This window comes from Rhinolophus sinicus, chromosome 1, assembly GCF_057876585.1.
Source record: "Rhinolophus sinicus isolate RSI-liver-muscle chromosome 1, RSI-T2T, whole genome shotgun sequence".
Classification (NCBI taxonomy): domain Eukaryota; kingdom Metazoa; phylum Chordata; class Mammalia; order Chiroptera; family Rhinolophidae; genus Rhinolophus; species Rhinolophus sinicus.
The window spans coordinates 15,568,510-15,589,239 of record NC_142501.1 but is presented as its reverse complement, the minus strand read 5'-3'; the positions used below and the strand labels follow the sequence as shown (position 1 = coordinate 15,589,239).

At 46.4% G+C, this 20,730-nt stretch overlaps 1 protein-coding gene across 2 annotated transcripts in view; it reads right to left on the bottom strand.

Annotated features, from left to right (window-relative positions):
- The window catches only part of LOC109445784 (uncharacterized), a 36,095-nt gene extending 33,974 nt beyond the window's left edge, over window positions 1–2,121 (bottom strand). Inside the window, exon 1 of one of the 2 annotated variants that reach the window (XM_088796978.1) lies at window positions 97–2,121. In XM_088796978.1, the coding sequence (XP_088653104.1) occupies window positions 97–198 (102 nt within the window). In that variant the 5' untranslated portion in view covers window positions 199–2,121. The remainder of the gene's footprint in view (window positions 1–96) is intronic. The other variant, XM_088796972.1, reaches the window with a different exon arrangement.
- Between the last annotated feature and the right edge of the window lie 18,609 nt (window positions 2,122–20,730).

Here is a 20,730-nt window from a genome sequence, read left to right as displayed (position 1 = left end):
CCACTTCCCGCGGGCCCCACCTACCCACCACAAGGCCCCGCCCCATTCACGCAGGCCCCGCCCCATTCACGCAAGCCCCGCCCCTCCCCAGTTTACCAAGGGGGAAAGTGGGCTGCCGGCCGCCCCAGCACACAGCGATGCCTGGCCCCCGGGCAGGTTCTCCCGCCGTCCCTGCCCCGGGCCGGGCCCCTCTGCCATGCTCTGCGGACCGCGGAAGGCCCAGGTTCAGCGCCCGTAGTCTGGGAAGAGCTGGAGGTCCTGTACAGCCTGGAATTTCAGTCACCCCTCGAAACCCAATCCCGGCCAGTGAAAGGCGACAGTCCGCAGTTCCCTCGCGAAAAGGCGCATCAGAAAGCAGGGGCCCGAGGGCAGCCGCCTTCCTGTTGACCGCCATCGGGAGTTGAGAAGCCCGGGAAGGGAAGCGCCCACGACGGAGCTTATGAGGTTTCTTAACTACTCAGGTCTCTGCTTTCCACAAATCCGCCAAATTCGGTGGGCCCGGGCCTAAAGAGGAGCTCAAGGCCAGGCAGAGGAGTGCGTGGTGCTGTGGGAGGGGCCTGAGCAAAGGGGCGGAGCCCTCGGCGAGACAACGCGATCCTGACGAAGAGGGGGCGGGGACTGATGGTAGGTGGGCGGGGCCTAGTGAGATGCTGGCCTGTGTAGGCATCTCTTCCCAGTGCTCAGCCGGAGATTCCATGAGGGTCAAAGACAGGGTGAACAGTCTCGGTCTGACAGGTGGCTCCTCTACGACCAGTACATCCTTCCACCCTATGGACACTGCGCTTTCAAAAATGTACATTCTAACCATTGTAGTGGTTTTTCCCCCGCCTTCAGAGTAAAATCCGAATCTTAAATGCAAGATTATAAGCGCCTTTATTCAGTACTATTTCAAGTCAACTTATTATTACCTTGTACATTTTCTAAAAATACGTAAGCATTAAGATACTTTTAAAAACAACTCCTAAAATGTGATGAAATTGCATAGAACTAAATACACACACAAGTGTATGTAAAACTGGTGAAGTCTATACAAATTCAGTGGATTGTATCAATGTCATTTCCTGTGATATTGTACTGTAGTTATGCAAGATGTTTTATTTCTCACAACTACATGTGAATATATAATTGTCTCAAAAGGAAGTTTTTTTATTTTTTATAAGCAACTCGGATTGGATATATAACAGAAAATAAGTTCTAATAAGCTATTTTTTGAAGGGTATTTTTATAGATACCTGTGTCCCCTTGAAAGGTGCTTCAGGGCACAAGTCAGATCTGATTAATTTCTGTAATAGTCACAATAAGCTAGACATTAGGCTAGGGCATTGTACGTAATACAAACTGATTCAAATGAATTCCCAAGCTACAGTGTAACACCGAACTTAATAAACACACTCGCCAGTGTTAGGGTCTGGAAGACAAGGGCCCTTGCCTTCAGGGAGCTGGCAAGAGGAAACAGGAGTAAACCCACAAATACAATACCGTATGATCAGTGCAGTGAGGAAGGGAAAAATGGGTTCACCAAGAGCATTCAGAGAGGGCTTCCTGAAGGAGGTGGGCTTACCTAGAACTCCATGAAGATTAAGCTTCTTGGACCCTTTAAGGCCATGGGAGAGACCCAAGCAAAGGGTCACATGATAATATGTCTTTGTAAAATTTCAAAAACTAAGATGTTTTAATGGCCATTATAATCACTGTTTTTCATTCTGTCTTTCCTTATCACACTTCCCTTCCATCAGATGACATTGTCCTGGCTGAGGGTATTTTGGGGTCTTGCTAAGAGGAGGCTGAGTTGGGAAAATTCTGTCTTAACCATAATTTGGAAAGGCGCTTTGAGAACTTTCAAATAAAACAAGTGAGAAATTCCAGACTCCTGATGTGGATAATAAGAAGAGTGCCTTCTTTTGTATCTTTAAATATAATTATGAAATCCTCTAGAGAAAATTCATATAATAAAAAAATAGTTTGTGAAACAAAAGAAATAAAGATGAGCAATGAAATTGAAGTAAATTATTCTGACACTAAGAATAACAAAATAAATTTCAGATAATGCCCCACACAGTAATTCATTGCGAAGAGACATATTTCAAATAAAAATAGTAATTAGGCTTTTGGATTAATAATGTAATGAAGAAGAGTGAATCATAGGAACATATTTGTTGTGGGGTTGGAATAAATAGTTCCAAACTAGCCATATAAAAAACAAATTTTGATCAACCGCACTAGAAGAGAGGCTGAATTATCTTTCTGTTTTCTCTACAGAAATATAACAAAATCATTGTTGGTATGAAGAAGGGATTAAAGAGTATGCAGCCAGACAATATAGGAAAATAATTATAATAAAGGATGCCAAGTAACTAATACAAAAATATTGTGTATTTTTCTGAATTTCGTGATGCTTGCAGGACAGGACAACTTTTAAAATTTTGTATTTGTTGTGATTCCTTTTATCCTTCTGACCAAACATTCACATTCATGCTTAACTTTGTATTCATAATTTTGCATTCTTTTCTTAGAGCAACAGGAACTGTCTAAGCATCAGGCCTCGTAAACTTGGATCAGTCTGTATCTCTGGAACTGAAGGGCATGCCTTGGCCCCTGCTGACCTCTTTCACCCATCACCCACCTACCCGCAAGCACACAGACACACCAGAATGTTCCAAGTACAAACACTACACCCGTGTTATTTTGCCCAATCTTTACAAAAACCCGTTAAGCTAGGTATGTGTTTTATTCCTACACAGAGGGCTTAAGGACAGAGCAGGGATTTGTATCCAGATAACCAGGTTCTAGCATCCATAATGCTTGCCCCTCAATGCCGGTCACATTTATAGCATTTATCAAGAGTTTTTGATTAAAAGTGCTAGAGATATATAGGCATTATCATTCAACCCTCATAACAACCTGGGGAGACAGGAACTATTATTTTCCTTAATTTACAGAAGAGGAAACTGAGGCTTGTCCGAGGTCACACATCTCCCCAGCAGAGGGCGTTGGAAAGCCTCAGTGAATTGTTTCTGCTCCCTTGGATGTTCCCTGTCTGTCTTACATGCAAACATTTCCAGGCACCTTTTCCTTTACCTGACCCAGAACCCTCCCTCTCCACCTCCATCTTGCTCATTTATACTGTATTTTAAAGCATCTGCTCTTCTGAGGAAGCATCCTTGTCACTTTCTCCAGGGCTAAGATAGCTGCTGTTTTGCCCTCATAGCAGCTTGTTCTCATCTCGGCCTGAGCAGCCCCAGTCAGGCTGGGCTGAGAGAACAGGCTCATTGCTCCATCTCCGCCACTGGACCATGAAAAAACATGGAACAGTTGTTGAGAAACACACCTCTTGTTTTAAGGCACTGAAATTGTAGAGTATGCTTGTTTCTGCAGCATATCCTGACTGATACACCTCCAAAATTATGAGACACATGGACAGCTAGCAGCCATGCTTCCAGCCCAGTGGAGAAAGCTGATCTAAGAAAATGAGACCAACAGAGCGAGGCAGGAATGGAGAGTGTCTAGTGATCAGTAGAGATTCCTGGTTCTAGGTATCTCTGAGGCCCAACTGAACCCCTGTATCCCTTATGCATTTGTATAAATCTGGGCTGCCTCTCAGAGAATACCCCAAAACACATTCAAATCACCATATGACTGAGTTCCAGAAATGTCCTAAATGCAAGAGAACCCTAACTGGAATAAACCTCAAAGACCCAGTCCTCTGAAAGAAGAGTGATCTGCCCAGAGTTGCTTCAGAAAATTGCTTAAAGAATCCATGTGAGAGGTACCAGCTGTCCTGACGTCCAGAGGTGCACACCATGACGCTGGCTCTGCTGGAGAAGCTCACATTGAGGAATCAGCCAGTGAACATTCCATTTCTTAACTCCTACGTCAGCGTCTCCTATTGTGAGGGTCTCAGGAGAGTGAGTGTCCACAAACCAGAAAGCCGTTTTTGAAAAGACAAGTGGGGGGAAATGCAGTGGAAATGTGGGCTCTGTGTGTTGAGAATGCAGCCCTCCAGCCCTTGCTGAGGCGGAAGGAAGGGGGACAGGAGCTTTGGAAAGCCATAGGCAAATGAGCGGTGCAGGGGGTAGGAGGAGGCTGAGTTCCTGGGACCTGGCCTGAGATTTCTTGGGTGTGAGCCCTGGAACAGTCACCTGGGCTTCTGGACCCTCATTTGAATTTTTACAAAACTGGAGTGAGCTGAGAAAGAGACCTAGGAGTGGATTAGGAAACCCCAGCTCAGAGGTTTCTGGATTGAGTGTTCCTTCCACTCGCAGCTGTAGCAGACACTTTGCGGGGTGGGGTGCCTGCCCAACCTGCCTGCTTCCCTGGGAGCTGCAGCTACCCCACCCACACACAGAGCCTTCTTGGTGACAGCTCTGGTGCCAGCCGAGGTGGCACAGACAGAGATGAAGAGCAGACATGTGATGGGAACAAAGACCATGTGACTCTGGCGTGTCGCAGGCAGTCCCCTGGACTTTCCACGACCTTGTCTCTCCCTTTGTTTGTTTAAGCCAGTAGAGTGGGTTCAGCAATGGTTCTTAACATTTTCTGAGCCTCAGACCACTCTGCAAATCCAAAGAGGACATGGGCACCATTCCCCAGAAAAAAGGCACATGAGCACACGAAGTAACAGACAAACAGCATCAGGGGCATTGCCGACCCCTGAAGTGGATCCGTGGACCCCAGGTTAAAAACGCCTAGCCTAGAGGCTGAGGAAATGTAGATAAAGAAGGCTGAATGGAGGGTCCCAAGACCATGGCTGACGGCCAGTATGGTGTAAGGTTCAGGGAGACCCAGATTCAAATTCTAGTCTCGGGAACAGTTGTATATGAGAATCTGTATATGGGAGAGGTGGGTAACACACGTGCAGAGAGTCAAAAAACACAAAGGTACAGCTTAATGAATCATCGTCAAGGGCATGTCTGTGGAACTCCAAGTCAAAGGACGAGAACATTGCCAGCTCTCAAGAAACCTCCCTCCTACTTCTTTCCGGTTGTAAGCCATCCCCTTTCCTCCCACCCACCCAAGGACAATCATTGTCATTTACCATAATCATTTCCATGCTTCTCTCACAATGTTACCATCCCATGGTGCATCCCGAAACAGAGTGATTTCCTTTTGCTGATTTTTGAACTTGATATAAACGAAAGCCTACCATTTGGAATTCTTTGGGGTCTGGCTTCTTTCCTTGAACATTGTTTGTGAGATTTTTTCCATGTTGTTGAATACATCCATGATGTGTTAACTTCCATTCCTGTGTGGTATTCCATTCCACGACTACCGCAATTTATTTAGTCCCTCCACCGTTGGTGGGCACTTGGGTTTTTTCCAGATCGGGGCAATTACAAATCATGTTCCTACGAACATTCTGGTTTGTGTGTCCTGATGGCTTGGACTCACTTTTGTAGGCCCCACACCCATGAGTGGAAATGCTGAACCATAGGCTATGGATATTTCCAACAGAGCAGATAATGGCAAATGGTTTTCCAAAGCGGAGGTATCGATTTACACCCTCCACAGTGTGTGTACAAATGCTTGTTGTTCCCGTCCTCTCTCCCTCCCTTATCTGTTTTTCAGACGCTTCCAGTTTAGGTCATTGAGGTATTTGGACCATCTCAGGTGAAGCAGGATGCAGAGTCCTGGGTGGTAGTACCAAACCTTTACTCTCCTGACGGCCCCTGTAGTGCCCAGAGGGCAGCGAGCTCTGTAACTCAGCTTCCTGCCCAGCACCAGGCTCTTCCTGGGGCTGACAGTGACAGGGAGCTGTCTGGAGAGCCCAGGCTGACTGACTCATGGAGGGAGTGAGGGCCGGGGAAGGCAGACTTAGACTCAGGAAACGGCCCATGTTTAGGACATCTGTATGCTCTCTCCACATGACCATTAATGGGTTCTGTTTGGGGCACACCTGTGCACCCATTTCTTCCTCAGAGGGGTCAAAAACACCACCACCTGCCTGCCTCTTAGGTGGGGGCACTCCTGGGCATCACAAAATGCGAGGTAAGAAAGCCATCAGAAAAGACTTTTAAAATACAGGTCACATGTGGTTTGTATTACTTCCTGATTTGGCTCATGAGAGTAATATACAAAACCACGCCTTCCCTCTTTTTCCTCCTATCTATAAAAATTGTATGATGGATTTTTTTACTTCTTACTTCTACCAAAAGCCTAGCTGGAGCCTGTGGGGTTTGAAGCAGGGGAAGAAAGCCATCCGGGTGTAGATTCCTACTGCAGGGAAGTATTAATACCCAACGAGAAGTACTTCACGTCACCACTCTCAAGTGACGGTTGGAATCCCCTAGTTACAGCCTGCGGGGCACCCCTGCAGTGTCACACATTGAAAATTCCTGGATGATGATAACCGTGCGAGGGCTCTCTAGCAGATGTCACTTCTATCTCAGGAAGAGAAGGGGAGGGCAGCTAAGGACATTTGACACTGAGTGCCAGGCACGGCGCTTCTTGGACATATTTCAGACGGGCTTTATTATCCTTATTTTCCAGTGGGGAAAACTGTCTCAGAGCAGCAAAGCTTTCCCAAGATAACTGAGCTAGCGAGCAGGCTGCAGACCGTCCTGCTCCGAAAGCGTGGGCTTTCCACGCCAGCTCTGTTTCAGAACCACACTTTCTCATCGATGCTGCCAGACCGGGAGACTCTATACACGGCAAATGTCACAAAGTCCACCGTCAGAGAATTGGAGAATCACCCCACAAAACCTCTGAGCATCTAGTGAATGTGGTGTGGGAGAAGGGCTAACGCAGTTTCTAGTTCCGGTCCTTTCTGAAGCTTAGCTGCGTTTCCTGCCCTTGGAGGACATGATGTGTCCCCATATCCCTCCCAAGCATGGGCTTTTTTTTTTTTTTATTATTGAGCAGCAAGAATAGGTTTTTGTTTCTGGTAATCACATGAACCCTGGTTAAGATAGAAACAAATTGATCTCTCGCTTTGTTGTTGTTTTTTCTCTCTCACTTTTCCAAACCCTTCTCAGAAGCCCCAGCGATATTTCTGAAGTCTCAGACACCAAAAATGTCTCCATGTCTGGTCAAGTTGAGGAGCACGGACAAGTGTGCCTGCCTTTGTCTTCCTTTAGTAACAAGTTCTGTAGTGGACACACCTACTCTTTCGCCCAGGTGCTTCCTGGGTTTACAGGAAGCAGAGCCTCATGGGAGAGGCTGGGGTTTGGGTATTAGAGCAGAGTTTGAATCTACCCTAACACCAAACAGACTTGAGCAAGCAGCTTCACCTTCCTGACCCTCAGTGTTTCCTTAGCTGTAAAACGGGAATAATAATATCTCCATCTGTATTAGTTTCCTAGGACTGCCATGACAAATACCACACACGGGGTGACTTCAGCCACAGAAACGTATTTTCTCATTCTTCTGAAGCTGGAAGATCAACGTGTCAGCAGAGTTGATTTATTCTGAGGTCTTTCTCCTTGGTTTGGAGACTATAGTCTTCTCCTTGTGTCTTCACATGGTTGTCCCTGCGACTGTGTCATCTGCGCCCATCTTTTTCTAAGGACACCAGTCATACTGGATTAGGACCCACTCCTGATGACCTCGTTTTAACTTACTTACCTCTTGAAAGTTCCTATCTCCAAATACAGTCACATCCTGAGGCACTGGGGGTTAGTACTTGAACATAAAAATTGGGGGAGAAGGAGAATTAGCCCATAACACCATCACAGGTGGTTTTTTAACGATCTTAGAAAACAACCAAACCAATGCATAGAAGGTATAAATAAGGGGTGAAGGCCTCAGGCTCAGCCCAGCCCTATTCACCCACCATGGGAGCCAGGCACCCCCTTGGTGGAGCAGCTCAGCCTGGCGTGGAGAAGGTCAAGGTCTCAGGCAGCTGCAATGCTGCAGAGTACTGCGTGCAGAACCCCTGCAAGGGTGCCCTCTGGTCCGAGTTCCAGCCCGAAGCAAACCCTTCCGGGAGCCCAGATATTGGGCCTTTCTCTAAGGACGGAGGGAAGTTTGCTAAGGAATACTTTCAAGCACAGTGATGAATGAGAGCCTCCACGACTCCAGAAAACACTTTTTCTAGCCCAATGACTTTTACATATTTCAGATCTTTCCTGCAGCCTGATACTATAGCCAAAATGCTACAGGAATTGACAAGTCCATTCCAATAAGGAACCTGGGTGAAGGAGCAAACTTTTAAATAATAATGATCTGGTTCTTTCAATGAAATGCTTTAAGATAAACAAAAACCTTATCACCAAATATATAAAAATACAATTCTTTCATAAGTGAAGTGCTAGTGTTTCTATACCTGGAATATCGTATAGGTTTTATTTACTGGATGTTTACATTTTAGGAAGAAAGTATTGATTTTTTTTTCCGATAAATTGAATATTGATAATTTGTTGTTGTTAAGACTTTTATGCTATAACAAAATTTGTTCTTTTCTCATGAATTGACAATATTCAAATAAAGACAAATAAAGACAATTGGGGGAAAAATAGGTTTCACTAATCACATATCTTGGCTTTTCTAAATGACAAGATTATTTTCTCTTTAACACTACATGGGAGTTGTTTCTTAACAAACTTGTTTGGAAGAATTAATGTTGTGTTAGCTTGCCCCATCTGGTATATGAAGGAGATTTGATCTTTATCTTCTTAAGTTCCTCTACTTTATAGTTGTGGTTGTACTTTTAAAAAAATACCACATTATTTCATGCCTTTAAACAATGTTTAACATGTGACCTACAGACACATTGCAAATGGTTAAAAACAAAATAAGGTGAAAATATTATAGCCTAAAAGAATTCTTACTGTCACAAATGTTTTACTTGGATGATAGGCCTTTGATTTAATTTGGGACATTTTTCAAAGGCTACTTTTTGTTTGTATTATCCATCTTTGAAGAGCTTGGAAATAAATTTTCTGCTTCATTCATCAAAAAAAGTTGTGAGTATTACTTTCATTGGAACCTCAGATTTTTCAAGGACAACTTCATTTCAGTATTCTCTCCTGTTGTTCACGTAAACCTTGGGACTGTCCCGGGCCTCCCGATATTTTGGTAACCAATCTCCAGAACCGAGACCTCGTGTCCCAGAGTCTTGTAGGAAATCTGTGGTGCTTGCACTTGAGACCTGTGCTCCAGGAGGGGGTAGAAGGTGGCAGAGGCAGCTCACTCGTCTCTAACAGAAGATGTTCACGTCATCCTTTCCATGCTGGAGAATCCTGCTCTACAGTGACAACTTCTCAGGGCAGGCGGCATTGTCCTTGCTGCTCCCACTGAGCCGCCATTCAGGGCCCATGCTTCGCCCTGCCAAGCTCCTGGAGAGCTCTGGATCCTACCCGAGTGGTCATCAGCCACCAGTGCCAGCCATGTGAAAAGAGGCCACTTTACATTTGATACAAAGCGTCAGCTGGTCTCATTCACAGTGCCCGGAACATGCTAAGCTCCGGACGTAGGGCTGGAAAGTGGCACTTGAACACAAACTGCCTTTCCTGCCTCCCCACCACCAGGCTTTCTCAGGCCAAGGGGAACATACAGTGGCTTGTCTTTTCCACCCCTTGTCTCCCCAGATGTCAAGAGATGTTGTTCTGGGGAACAACTCAAGAAAAGCCCTATTCTCCTCACTCCTCCTCACCTGCCAAGGAGCCCAGGCCCGCAGGTGCCTGGCCAGGCTGAGGAGATGCCAGGAAATGTCAGAACATTCACTCTGGTTGAGAAGTGGCCTCCTCTGTGCCAAGTCCCAACCTTCTCTACTCCATCGGGGGGCCTGGTTCTCGTGAGCAGCATCTGTCTGCCCAGGCCTCAAACCTCAGCTCCTGGCTGCACTTCACACAAACGCAGGTGACCCCGTGACCAGGGCCTTCCTCGGGGCCTGGTTCCTCCTCTGACAAAGCCCTGCTCATTTGAATCACTGAGTCGGGAGTCCCAGAAATAAGAGGAGCCGGAAGACTGATGACATTGCCCAAAGTGCTCTTTTTACAGATGGAAAGGTTCGCGTGCGAGTGGGAGAGGGACCTTGGAGAATATCATCAGGTCCAGGGGTTCTCAACCCCGGCTGCAGTTCGAATCACCTGGAGGAACTTGACAAAACGAGATCCTGATTTAGATGGGCTGAGATGGGGGGGTACGGGGGGTGGCAGGCAAGACCCTTCAGTGGAGTCCATGTTGAGAATCCCTAATCTGGTTCAACCCACTTATTCTACAGACAAGGAAAACTGATGTCCTGACAGAAGGGGCTCTTGAGATGGTTAATCTTGTCCAATCGATCTGTTTTACAGATGGGGAAACTGAGGCCCAGAAAGGTTAAGTAGAATCACCCACACTGTTCCATAGCTAGAAAGCAATATTTTTTACTATTTTGGGCAGTTGGACTTTTGTCTCAAAATGGTTCTACTTCCATCATGTGTAGTTTTATTATCATAAAGCTCTGCTTGGAACCCATCGTGGCTCCCTACTGCTCAAGAAGTAAAGTCTACATTCCATAATACGGTTCCTAGGCCCTGTCCCAACCTGGCCTCACCTACATTTCTAAAAGAATCACCTCATACCCAAGCAGGAGGGGTCTCTGCCCTGGACCCCTCACCTTACAGGGCTCCACTCTGACCTTTTCCTTTCCGGCTATGTCACCCCTCATGGGACAAAGAGTCCACAAGGTCAAGGAGACATGCTCATCTGAGTACTCTGCACCTCACAATATCCCAAGTTCACCTGTAGGGCCTGCACAGGCCTCTAATGTACATCTTTCTAAAAACAAATAGTGCTGCTAGGCCTGAGGGAAGGCCTCACAGCAGCAGCTGATTGGGGGGTGGGAGTATGGCTGGAGCTTGGACATGCAGCTTGCGGGTCCACGCGTGTGCAGGCAAGCCTCCTCCTGGAGCTGAGTGGAGTCCAGAGCGGGAAGAATAAAGGAATAGGCTTTAGGCTGGGAGCTGGCTCCTCTCTTCTGGGGAATCCAAAAATTCTAAGTTCCAATGAGGCCTTTTAAATTGTGAAGGTAAGTATTTGTCAAATAGAACATAGTTAACTGTTTGATTGATATTTTAAATCTTTAGACATGGTATGTAGGCCTCCATTTGAATCCTTGCTTTGGCCTTCCCTGCACACAACGGGGAGGAGGGGTGACCCCTGAGGGACTCAGGAGGGACAGGTGGTAGTCAGACTTGCTGTTGACAGGTAAGGGGCTCAGCCCTCCCGTACGTAGGACATTTGCACTGGCCATTCCTGGAGGGACTGCAGGCTGTACTTACGGTATAAAGAACATATACGAGTATAGGGTTGATGTGAAATGGAACCTAATGTGGTGTCCGCTAGGCCCTGGTTGGTGAGTACTTCCTTTCTTCCTGAAAAGCGGATCTTAGAAAATCCTGCTTTTAAATTCCTAGGTTGTGGTCTTCTTTTCCACAACAGAATCTCCATGGAATATAGGAATCCTAGGAATAGGACGGCTAGGTCGCAGGATATCTCAGATATTTAATTTGCCTGAGTAATTCCAGATTGTTTTTTAGAAGGGCTGCAGCTGTCTGCCATCACACCAGCTGTTCGTGAGGGTTCCAGGGTCCCTGTGTCTCTGCCAACACTTGACATTACTCAGCTTTCTAATTTTTGCCAGATCACTGGAAAAAAAGTTATATCTCATTGTTGCTCTAATTCGCAAATTTTAAACATTACTGTCTTAGTCTGTTCAGGCTGCTATAACAGGAAACCATAGACTCGGTGGCTTAGAAGTGGCAGAAATTTCTCACAGTTCTGGAGGCGGGGAGTCCGAGATCAGGGTGCCACAATGGCGGGGTTCTGGTGAGGGCTCTTTTCTGGGTTGTAGATGGCTGTTTTCTCATTGTGTCCTCACATGATGGAGACAGCAAGAAAGAAACTTGGGGTCCCTTTTCATAAGGGCACTTATATCCATTCAAGAGGGCTCTACCTTCATGACCTAATTACCTCCCAAAGTCCCCACCTCCTGATGTCACCATGGGGTTAGGATTTCAACACATGAATGCTGGGGGACATGTTCAGTCCATAACAATTACTAACGATTTTGAGCAGCTGATGACGTGCCAAATCCTCCCACTGACCTATCAGCCAGCCCATTGTTCTCTAGGGTTCTCTGCAAGGATAGCTTGAGAGATGGGGAACCAATCTGCTGATCTGTAGATGTGCTGTGGCACTGAATAGTTCAGATACCTATGACAATACAGCATTTGCCATTCCTGTTTATTCTCATCTCTCGGGGACTTCCTCTCCTATCATCTTGTCACCCTCCCCCCCACACCCCACCCCCACCCCACCCCCACCCCCACACACACATCCATCCAGATCCCTGTTCTCTAGCTGCATTGGCCCTGAACGTGCAAAGCCATTCCTACCTCAGGAACTTTGGTTCTCCCTGTTCCCTCTGTCTGGACCCCTGACATTCTCAAAGCTAGTTCCCTACCTCCACTGAGTTTCTGTTCAAATGTCATCTCCTTGGTGACATCTTCTCCTTTCTTGGTATCTAAAGTAGCTCTCTGACTACTTTCTCCCCTTCATTTTTCTTCTTAGCACCTCCCACCACCTGGCATTCCCATTTCCGGTTATTGCATGTATTTGCTGGTCTGTGATTTGGTGTCTGTTTTCTAGGCGCTTCAACAGTAAGGACGGTGTTACTGCTCTATCCTGAATACCTGGAAGGGCGCCTGACACACAGTAGGCCCTCAGTAATCACTTGTTGAATAAATCCTTATTAGTTTCTTCTACCTCGATATAGTGACACAATACTTAATTGCAAACATTTGGATATTTATCAGCTTTCTTAGGGTAGTTTTTAGATCATTAATGGGTTAATGTGGGGAGCATTACAGAATGGCAAAACCTACAAACAGGTGACTAAATCATGGACTGAGTGGATTTCCTGGAGAGATTCAATTAGCTCTCCCTAGGGTCTCTGGTGCATTCCCAAAACGGATCGAATCAATATATTTCCAGACGTGGCTTTGAAGAAACTGGAAGTTTCTTCTAAATGTGAGATTATTTCTTGCAGTTCATATAGCACAGATTACTTTGGTTGTCTTGTATTGCTTCTACTGTTTTTAGTCCTAAATGTTATTTTCTAATTTACCAAAAATATCTTTCCATAGAAATTGATCAGTTTTTAGGCTTAAAATTTGAGTCCAACACAATGACAGATAAGCAGAAAAAGCATCTGGTCACAGTTACACAAACTCTTTCTTAAAAAATTTAATGCCACTTTCTTTCTCTGAAGCTTGCCAAAAAAAAAAGAAAAAGGTAGTTAGGAAACACTGGGGCTAGAATTCAGCCACAGCCATGGCTTTCTTTAAAAAAAAAAAAAAAAGTCAGTTGGAGTGCCAGTTGTATAGGGCTGTTCATTGTTTAAAAAAAAAAAAAAAGTTTTAACCCCAGGGTGGAAAAACTAACATTGTCACTAGGATATGAAGAAACCATGGTGAAGAACTAGCGACAGCGAGGCCCCGCAGAATGGCTGGCGGCATCTGCTCCGAGGGCCTTTATCAGCAGCCTTGTATGTTCTATTCAAGACTCTCAGAACGATTGTTGGCATGATGTAGACAAATTGACGCAAATTAGTTTAGCACGGGCTATGCAAAGTTTAAGCTTGTTGAGCAACACACGTGGACCACATAGCAACAGCTCCCGACACTATGCAAAAGGTGTTGGATGCAAAGTACTAACTACCCAGACTCTCCTCCCGATGGGAAGCAGAATTCACACATCACTAGTGGAGGCTGGGGATGCGGGGAGGGGGCAGAATGCCGGCAACAGAGGCTGGAGCCCTGGCACGGCCCCTGAAGGCCAGCGATAGTTGAGGAAAATATCTCCCGATACTTTCCTGAAAGGGCCGCTTGCGCTAAAGCCGACTGCCTGTTATTTCATGGCCACAAATCCTCAAAGGATTGGCCCCCAAAGATTAAGGAGATTCCGCCACTTTGCTCTTTACTTTTGGTTCAGATATCTTAAGACAATTCCTTGGGGGCTGGTGACACACAGACCACCTAGAGGGGCCTTCTAATTGTATTTACAGTAATTTAATTACAGCAGGGAGAGCTTCAGAAGGCAGGATTTACCAAGATTGACACTATAGGGGCCGCTGGCAGAGTTTTAATCTGTTAAATCAACAGAGAAGTGGTAAAAATAAAGCCACTCCAGAGTTTGGAAACCACTTCATGGACTTTTTTTCCTCCCCAGGGGAGGTTGGGAGGGTGAAGGAGACATTTCCCTGAGGTCTACAGCTTTCCCACTTCTGTTCATGTTACTTTATACACCATGCACACATTACACGCATCTGGTCACACACACACTCACACACAGATGAGTCTGGGTATTATAAATACACCACAGCTGTGTGTGTGTGTGTGTGTGTGTTTCATTAAATATATCTCTGGATAGTTATTGAAGAACTTGGTAGCCCTGGAGCTTCTGGGGAGGACACCAGGGACGAGGGTGAATAAGGGGCAGATTTATTCTTACCATCATTCCCATTCTTTTGTTCTGCTGCTTTAAAAAAACAAAGCAAAACAAAACAAAAACACACTTTTACACCCAACATTTAAAACAGTTTTCTAGTGAATCCATAAGGAAAATTTCTTGCAAATATTGAAATCACAGAAGTCAGCAGCCTGTATCCAAGTCAGTCCATTGGAATTGTTTCGCTAACTAAGCTACCTAGCCTTGGCCAAAGTCTACCTCTTTGGGGGTGTCGTGCGGGAGACCCTGCTCGCTGCGCCATTTGTCGTGCGCGGAGGCCTTCTCGCCGCGCCATCTTTCAGGCAGGGCAGCCTGCGGGGTCTCTGCTCCCGCTCCCCACATAAGAACACAGGATATGGTGAGGCCAACAAGGAACGCCCACGGAGCCATAGGTAGGGGAGCCATACCACCACGGTCTCGCTGGAGGCTGGGCCCACCGGACGCCGACCTGCCGCTCGCTTTTCCGCCAACCGACCGACCGACGGCCCTCCTTTCCCAGGACGAAAAGCTAGCATGTATCCTCCCAGATGGAAGGGATTTGCCATTGTTGGTTCCTAAGACTACCGTTTCTTTTCGTCCGTAGGTGTCAGTAGGCTAATACGGCACAGGGACCCTCGTGGAAGACACTTGTCGCGTAGATTGTGAGGCGAGACCCTGTAGGGGTGGAGTGTGGGGACAGAGCCCCAGAAAGTAGTTTACAGGCTCTCGGCCTCACGTGGAAGGGTGCTGGCTCGGGTGGTGAATGGCCGTGGGCTGTGGCTGATTGGCCGTCGGCTGTGGCCGGTTAGCCAATTGGCTGCTGGTATAACTGCTGCGGCTACGGAGGAGAGCCGAGGATTGCCGAGGAGCCAAGCAGAGCCGAGGAGAGCGGAAGAGGAGAGCCGAGAGAGAGGAACAGAGGAGAGAGTGGAGAAGAGTCGTCGGTCGGTTGGTTGGCGGAAAAGCGGACGGCAGGTCGGCGTCCGGTGGGCCCAGCCTCCAGCGAGACCGTGGTGGTATGGCTCCCCTACCTATGGCTCCGTGGGTGTTCCTTTTCGGCCTCACCGTATCCTGTGTTCTTATGTGGGGAGCGGGAGCAGAGACCCCGCAGGCCACCCTGCCTGAAAGATGGCGCGGCAAGAAGGCCTCCGCGCACGACAAATGGCGCAGTGAGCAGGGTCTCCCGCATGACAAATGGCGCAGCGAGCAGGGTCCCCCGCACGACAAATGGCGCAGCGAGCAGGGTCTCCCGCATGACAAATGGCGCAGCGAGCAGGGTCCCCCGCACGACAGGGGGCCTCAGCTTTCCTATCTGTAAAATGGGAAGGAGTGGACCAGCTATTTCTGAAGGCCCCTTCCCCTCTAAATGTGAGCCTGACCAAGCCTAAAAGCAGCGTGTGCTGCTACTGCCATCTAGCAGTCCAGCTGGGGCGGTGTGGATCCAGCTTTTCCTAGACATTCAGAATAGAAAGTGGTCTGCGGGCTATTGTTCAAAACACAAAGACTTCATTGGACGTGTATACATTCTGCAGCCCCTAAATGCTTCCTGGATCAGGAGAGAGTATAAATATATACACAAGTCCGTAGATACTTATAAAATAATTCTGAGACTGTGATATTTGTCTAATCGTAAAAATCCTCATTGCAATTCAGGGGCCACAAGGGCCTCTGGGGATATGCTCAGGCTACTCAGTGTAATAGATGTTTGTCAGGTACCTACGATGTGTGCAGGGCACTGTACACACGAGTGTGGGGTGGAAAGAGGCAGGAATTTGGTGTCGTGCAGTTCAGACCCTGTAGCCCTATAAGGACAGACACCAAGACTTTTGGGGGTGTATTCTCCATTATCCTATGCGTCTCCAGCAGCTGGATAGGATAGACCGGCATATCCTGGGAACTTAATAAATGCTTGTTTTCAATGACTGAACTGAGCAATGAACAAATGACCTGGATTTAAATTCACATTCCCTACTTATGAGTGTATTTTCTTCTCGGAGCCTCCGTTTCCTAGTCTGTAAAATAGAAATAATAGCACTGCCCCTGACTGTGAGGCCCCAGTGATATAACAACGGGTAACACTTCTGTCAACTGGAAAAGACTGAAAAAGCAGGTGAGGTAGAGGAATCTCCATATTTTGAAGTCCATCAACCGTTTACTTTGCATGACTAAGAAATACATTCTTTACTCCCCAAATTGATATTTCCATTTGAGAACTAGAAAATGTTTTCTGCCACGTATTCTAAGTTTACTTGATTAGCTGAAGGGATATTGTGGAAATAACCCCAATTCAGTGTGAGGTACCCACACAGATTGTTCTCTTCACCTCTTCCCCCAGCCCCACCCTTTCCTGGCAAATAGGTTGAGCTCTTTGTTTTCCCTTCATCTCCAGGTTTCATATATGTAAACGGAAGGAGACGAATTAGATAAACTCTGAAGTGTCTTCCTTAAAAAACAGATTCAGGTTGTGGAGCAAAGCCACCATGGCCGGCCCAGTGCTTTGAAGAAACCATGGTATGCTGCCACCTGTTGGTGATTCATTATATTATTTTAAATTTTAAGCAAAGCTGAAGTTGAGCATTTAAATATTAACTGCAACCTAATGAATTTACACACATATTTACAGTAGAAACTCATTACAGTGTCAAGGGAAAGAGGTGTATTCCTCCCCTCCCTGAAGTAATAATAACAGTCTACGCAGTGATTCAGTCCTGGGTGCCAGGGGTATTCTCCCTCTTAAATCCTCACAAGTTCCCTTATGTCGTGCTTCTTGGATTATCCTGCTTTACACGTGAGGAAACATAGTTAATGAGGTGATAGCTTCCCCGGGTCACACAGGTGGTACGCAGCGGAGGCAAAGCTCAAGCCCAGGACCCAAGCATTAATATTAACATATGCCCCCGGCAGGTGTAGTCTATCTACATGGTTGATTTCCTTGCTTCTGATTAGAAAAATACTTAACATCTGTAGAAATTTTAGAAATTACAAATAGCTTGAAAGCCTATGACTAAAATGAAATCAATGTTAACATTTTGAGCATATCTCCAGTTTTTAAATGCTTATACTGTTCATGTACTTTTATATATAATTTTTTGTGTGTCAGAACAAAAGATTTCCTCTTCTTTTCCAATTCATTCATTCATCCAATTAAATTTAGCAAATGCTTATTTGGCGCCCGGTAAAGACACAGTGGATGAGATTAAAAACCAAAAACAAAAAAACGCCATGATCACCACCTTTGCGATGCTAATAGTCTAGACGAAAAAATGGACAAATAATCACAATGAGATAAAGATTTCAAAAGAAAACAGTTCTGGGAGAACAGGTGACAAGGGGCTGGTCTACACTGGGGGACAGCAGAATGCTTCTTTTTTTTTTTTTTTTTTTTTTACTGGGGGAAGGGTACAGGACTTTATTGGGGAACAGTGTTGTCGTGCGGGAGACCCTGCTCGCTGCGCCATTTGTCGTGCGCGGAGGCCTGCTCGCCGCGCCATCTTTCAGGCGGGGCGGCCTGCGGGGTCTCTGCTCCCGCTCCCCATACAAGAACACAGGATATGGTGAGGCCGAAAAGGAACACCCACGGAGCCATAGGTAGGGGAGCCATACCACCACGGTCTCACTGGAGGCTGGGCCCACCGGACGCCGACCTGCCGTCCGCCTTTCCGCCAACCGACCGACCGATGACTCTCCTCCACTCTCTCGACTCTGTTCCTCTCTCTCGGCTCTGCTGGGCTCTTAGTAGTTGCAGCAGTTATACCAGCGGCCAATTGGCTAACCGGCCACAGCCGACGGCCATTCACCACCCAAGCCAGCACCCCTCCACATGAGGCCGAGAGCCTGCAAACTACTCCCTGGGGCTCTGTCCCCACAAGTGTGTACTTCCAGGACTTTTATTTCCAAGTCAAGTTGTTCTTCCTTCAGTCTTAGTTGTGGAGGGCACAGCTCAGCTCCAGGTCCAGTTGCTGTTTCTAGTTGCAGGGGGCGTAGCCCACCATCCTTTGTGGGAGTCCAACCAGCAATCTTGTGGTTGAGAGGACGTGCTCCAACCAACTGAGCCATCCGGGAGCTCAGCGGCAGCTCAGCTCAAGGTGCCATGTTCAATCTTAGTTGCAGGGGGTGCTGCCCACCATCCCTTGCAGGACTCAAGGAATTGAACTGGCCACCTTGTGGTTGAGAGCCCACTAGCCCATGTGGGAATCAAACCGGCAGCCTTCGGAGTTAGGAGCATGGAGCTCTAACCGCCAGAGCTACTGGGCCGACCCAGAAGGCTTTTTGAGGAGGTGATGCTTAGAAAGATATGGTCAATTCATGAGTCTCTTCTCCCCGCCCCTTATAACCAACTTTCCAAGCAATTCTTGGCAACACAGAGGGAAAGCCTGCCCTCTTCATTCTCTTCCCACTGCTCAGGTGGGCACAGGGACTAATTGGTAAGCCCTTCCCTAAGCAGATGAAGCAGTGGGAATAAGATGATAAGCTTCTCTTATTGCAGGCACCCCAATATTTATTCTTTTGGGAACTCCTCCCTTCCGCCACCCCCCACCTTGGCTTTAGGTAGAGAAAAGCTTCTCCCCACAAACACTGCATTTCCACTTCCACCACTAATGGGTGGGTGTCTAGCCCCAATCATTGGTGCCTCCCCTGGGGGAGACCAGACTCTACAGTTTTCAGCTGAGGTCCTAGTGTCAGTTTCTGGGGGGCAGGAAAAGGCCCACTCACCCATTGTACCACCAGATCTCAATCCTAACTGCACATTAAAATCATCTGACCTCAGCCTCAGAGATTCTACTTTAAGTGGTCTGGGGGTGCCTGGGTCTGGGGGGTGGGGTGGGTTACAAACTACCAATGTGCAAAACAAGCTGACAACCGTGTCATTTTTTGGTATGTCTGTTGCATTTAAAACTGTTACCTGCTTCCTTCTTTTGCAATCTTAAAACTCTTTCCTTTGGTTCCGATGTGGTATGGTTCTGATTCCTGACAATCTCTCACCAGTCCATCTGTTTGTATGTTGATGGATCTCCTTTCTCCTCTTGGCGCCCCCCCAAATGTAGGTGTACCCTGTGGTTCTTTCTTCACTTTACCTGTTTTTATACTTGTTTCCTTGGTTTCCAGAGCTTCAGCTAGCTTTTCCTAGTTCCAGACTCTTTCCTCAAACCCAGACTCATATTGTATTTTCCTCCTAGATATATACCTGGACATCCAATAAGACCTTTAGACTCATTACTTCTGACTATAAAAGGTCTTTGTCATGTATTAGTTTCCCGACACTGACATAACAAATTATTACGCCACAAATTAGTTGCGTAAGACAGCAGAAATCTATTATCTTACAACTCTGGAGGTCAGAAGTATAAAACGGTTCTCAGTGAGTTAAAATCAAGGTGTCAGCTGGGCTGCATTCCTTGTGCAGGCTCTAGGGCAGAATTTTTCTTACCTTTTCCAGTTCCGCCGGGTGACTGTATTCCTTGGCTCTGGGTTCCCTTGCTTCTAAAAGCCAGCAATGGTCTGCGGAGTCTCTTCTGCCTCCCTCTTCCCCATTCAAGGGTCTTCGTGATTACATTGGGCCCACCCACTGATTTTAAGATCGGCTGACTGGCATCTTAATTCCATCTACGGACAAGTCCCCCTTGTCATGTAATGGGACATATTCCATTTCTGGGGATCAGGGCGTGGACTTCTATGGAGGCCATAATTATGCCTACCATAGTTATTCCTTCTCCCCTTGCCAACTTCGTTGCTTTCACTCTAGTGGAGTCCTTCATTATTTCTCACCTGTGTTGTTGATACTGGCCTCCTAACTGGGCTCTCTTCTTTCAGTTTCTCCTCACTTAATCTATCCTACAGCGGGCTGTAAAATCAGTCTTCCCAAAGACATTTCAGATAATGCTATTATCCTGCTCGAAATCTTTCAGCATATCCCTAGATAATTGCTTCAGTAACATTTTGTAAAATAATTACTATTTAGCGATACGTTCCCTTTGTTTTCTTCCCCAATTCCAACTTCTTCCCTTCCTTCCCAGGGATAGCCACACCCAGAATTTTGGGTGACCTTTTGAGTGCATGAATGTATCTATTTACTACAGATAAATGCTGCTGTAGAAATATAGGGAACGGTTGGATGTGTTTAAATTTTTTTCAATAAATCATATCCCACTGTTTGTATCTTTCTGCAAGTTGCTTTTTTCAGTCCACATTGCTTTTGAGATCTCCACTTGTTCATACAGATAAATCTATTTTATTCTTTTAACTACTATATAGATTCAATATGATGGACATGTTCCATTTTAATTTTCAATTTGTTTAAATGGATCACTCATGTACATGGTT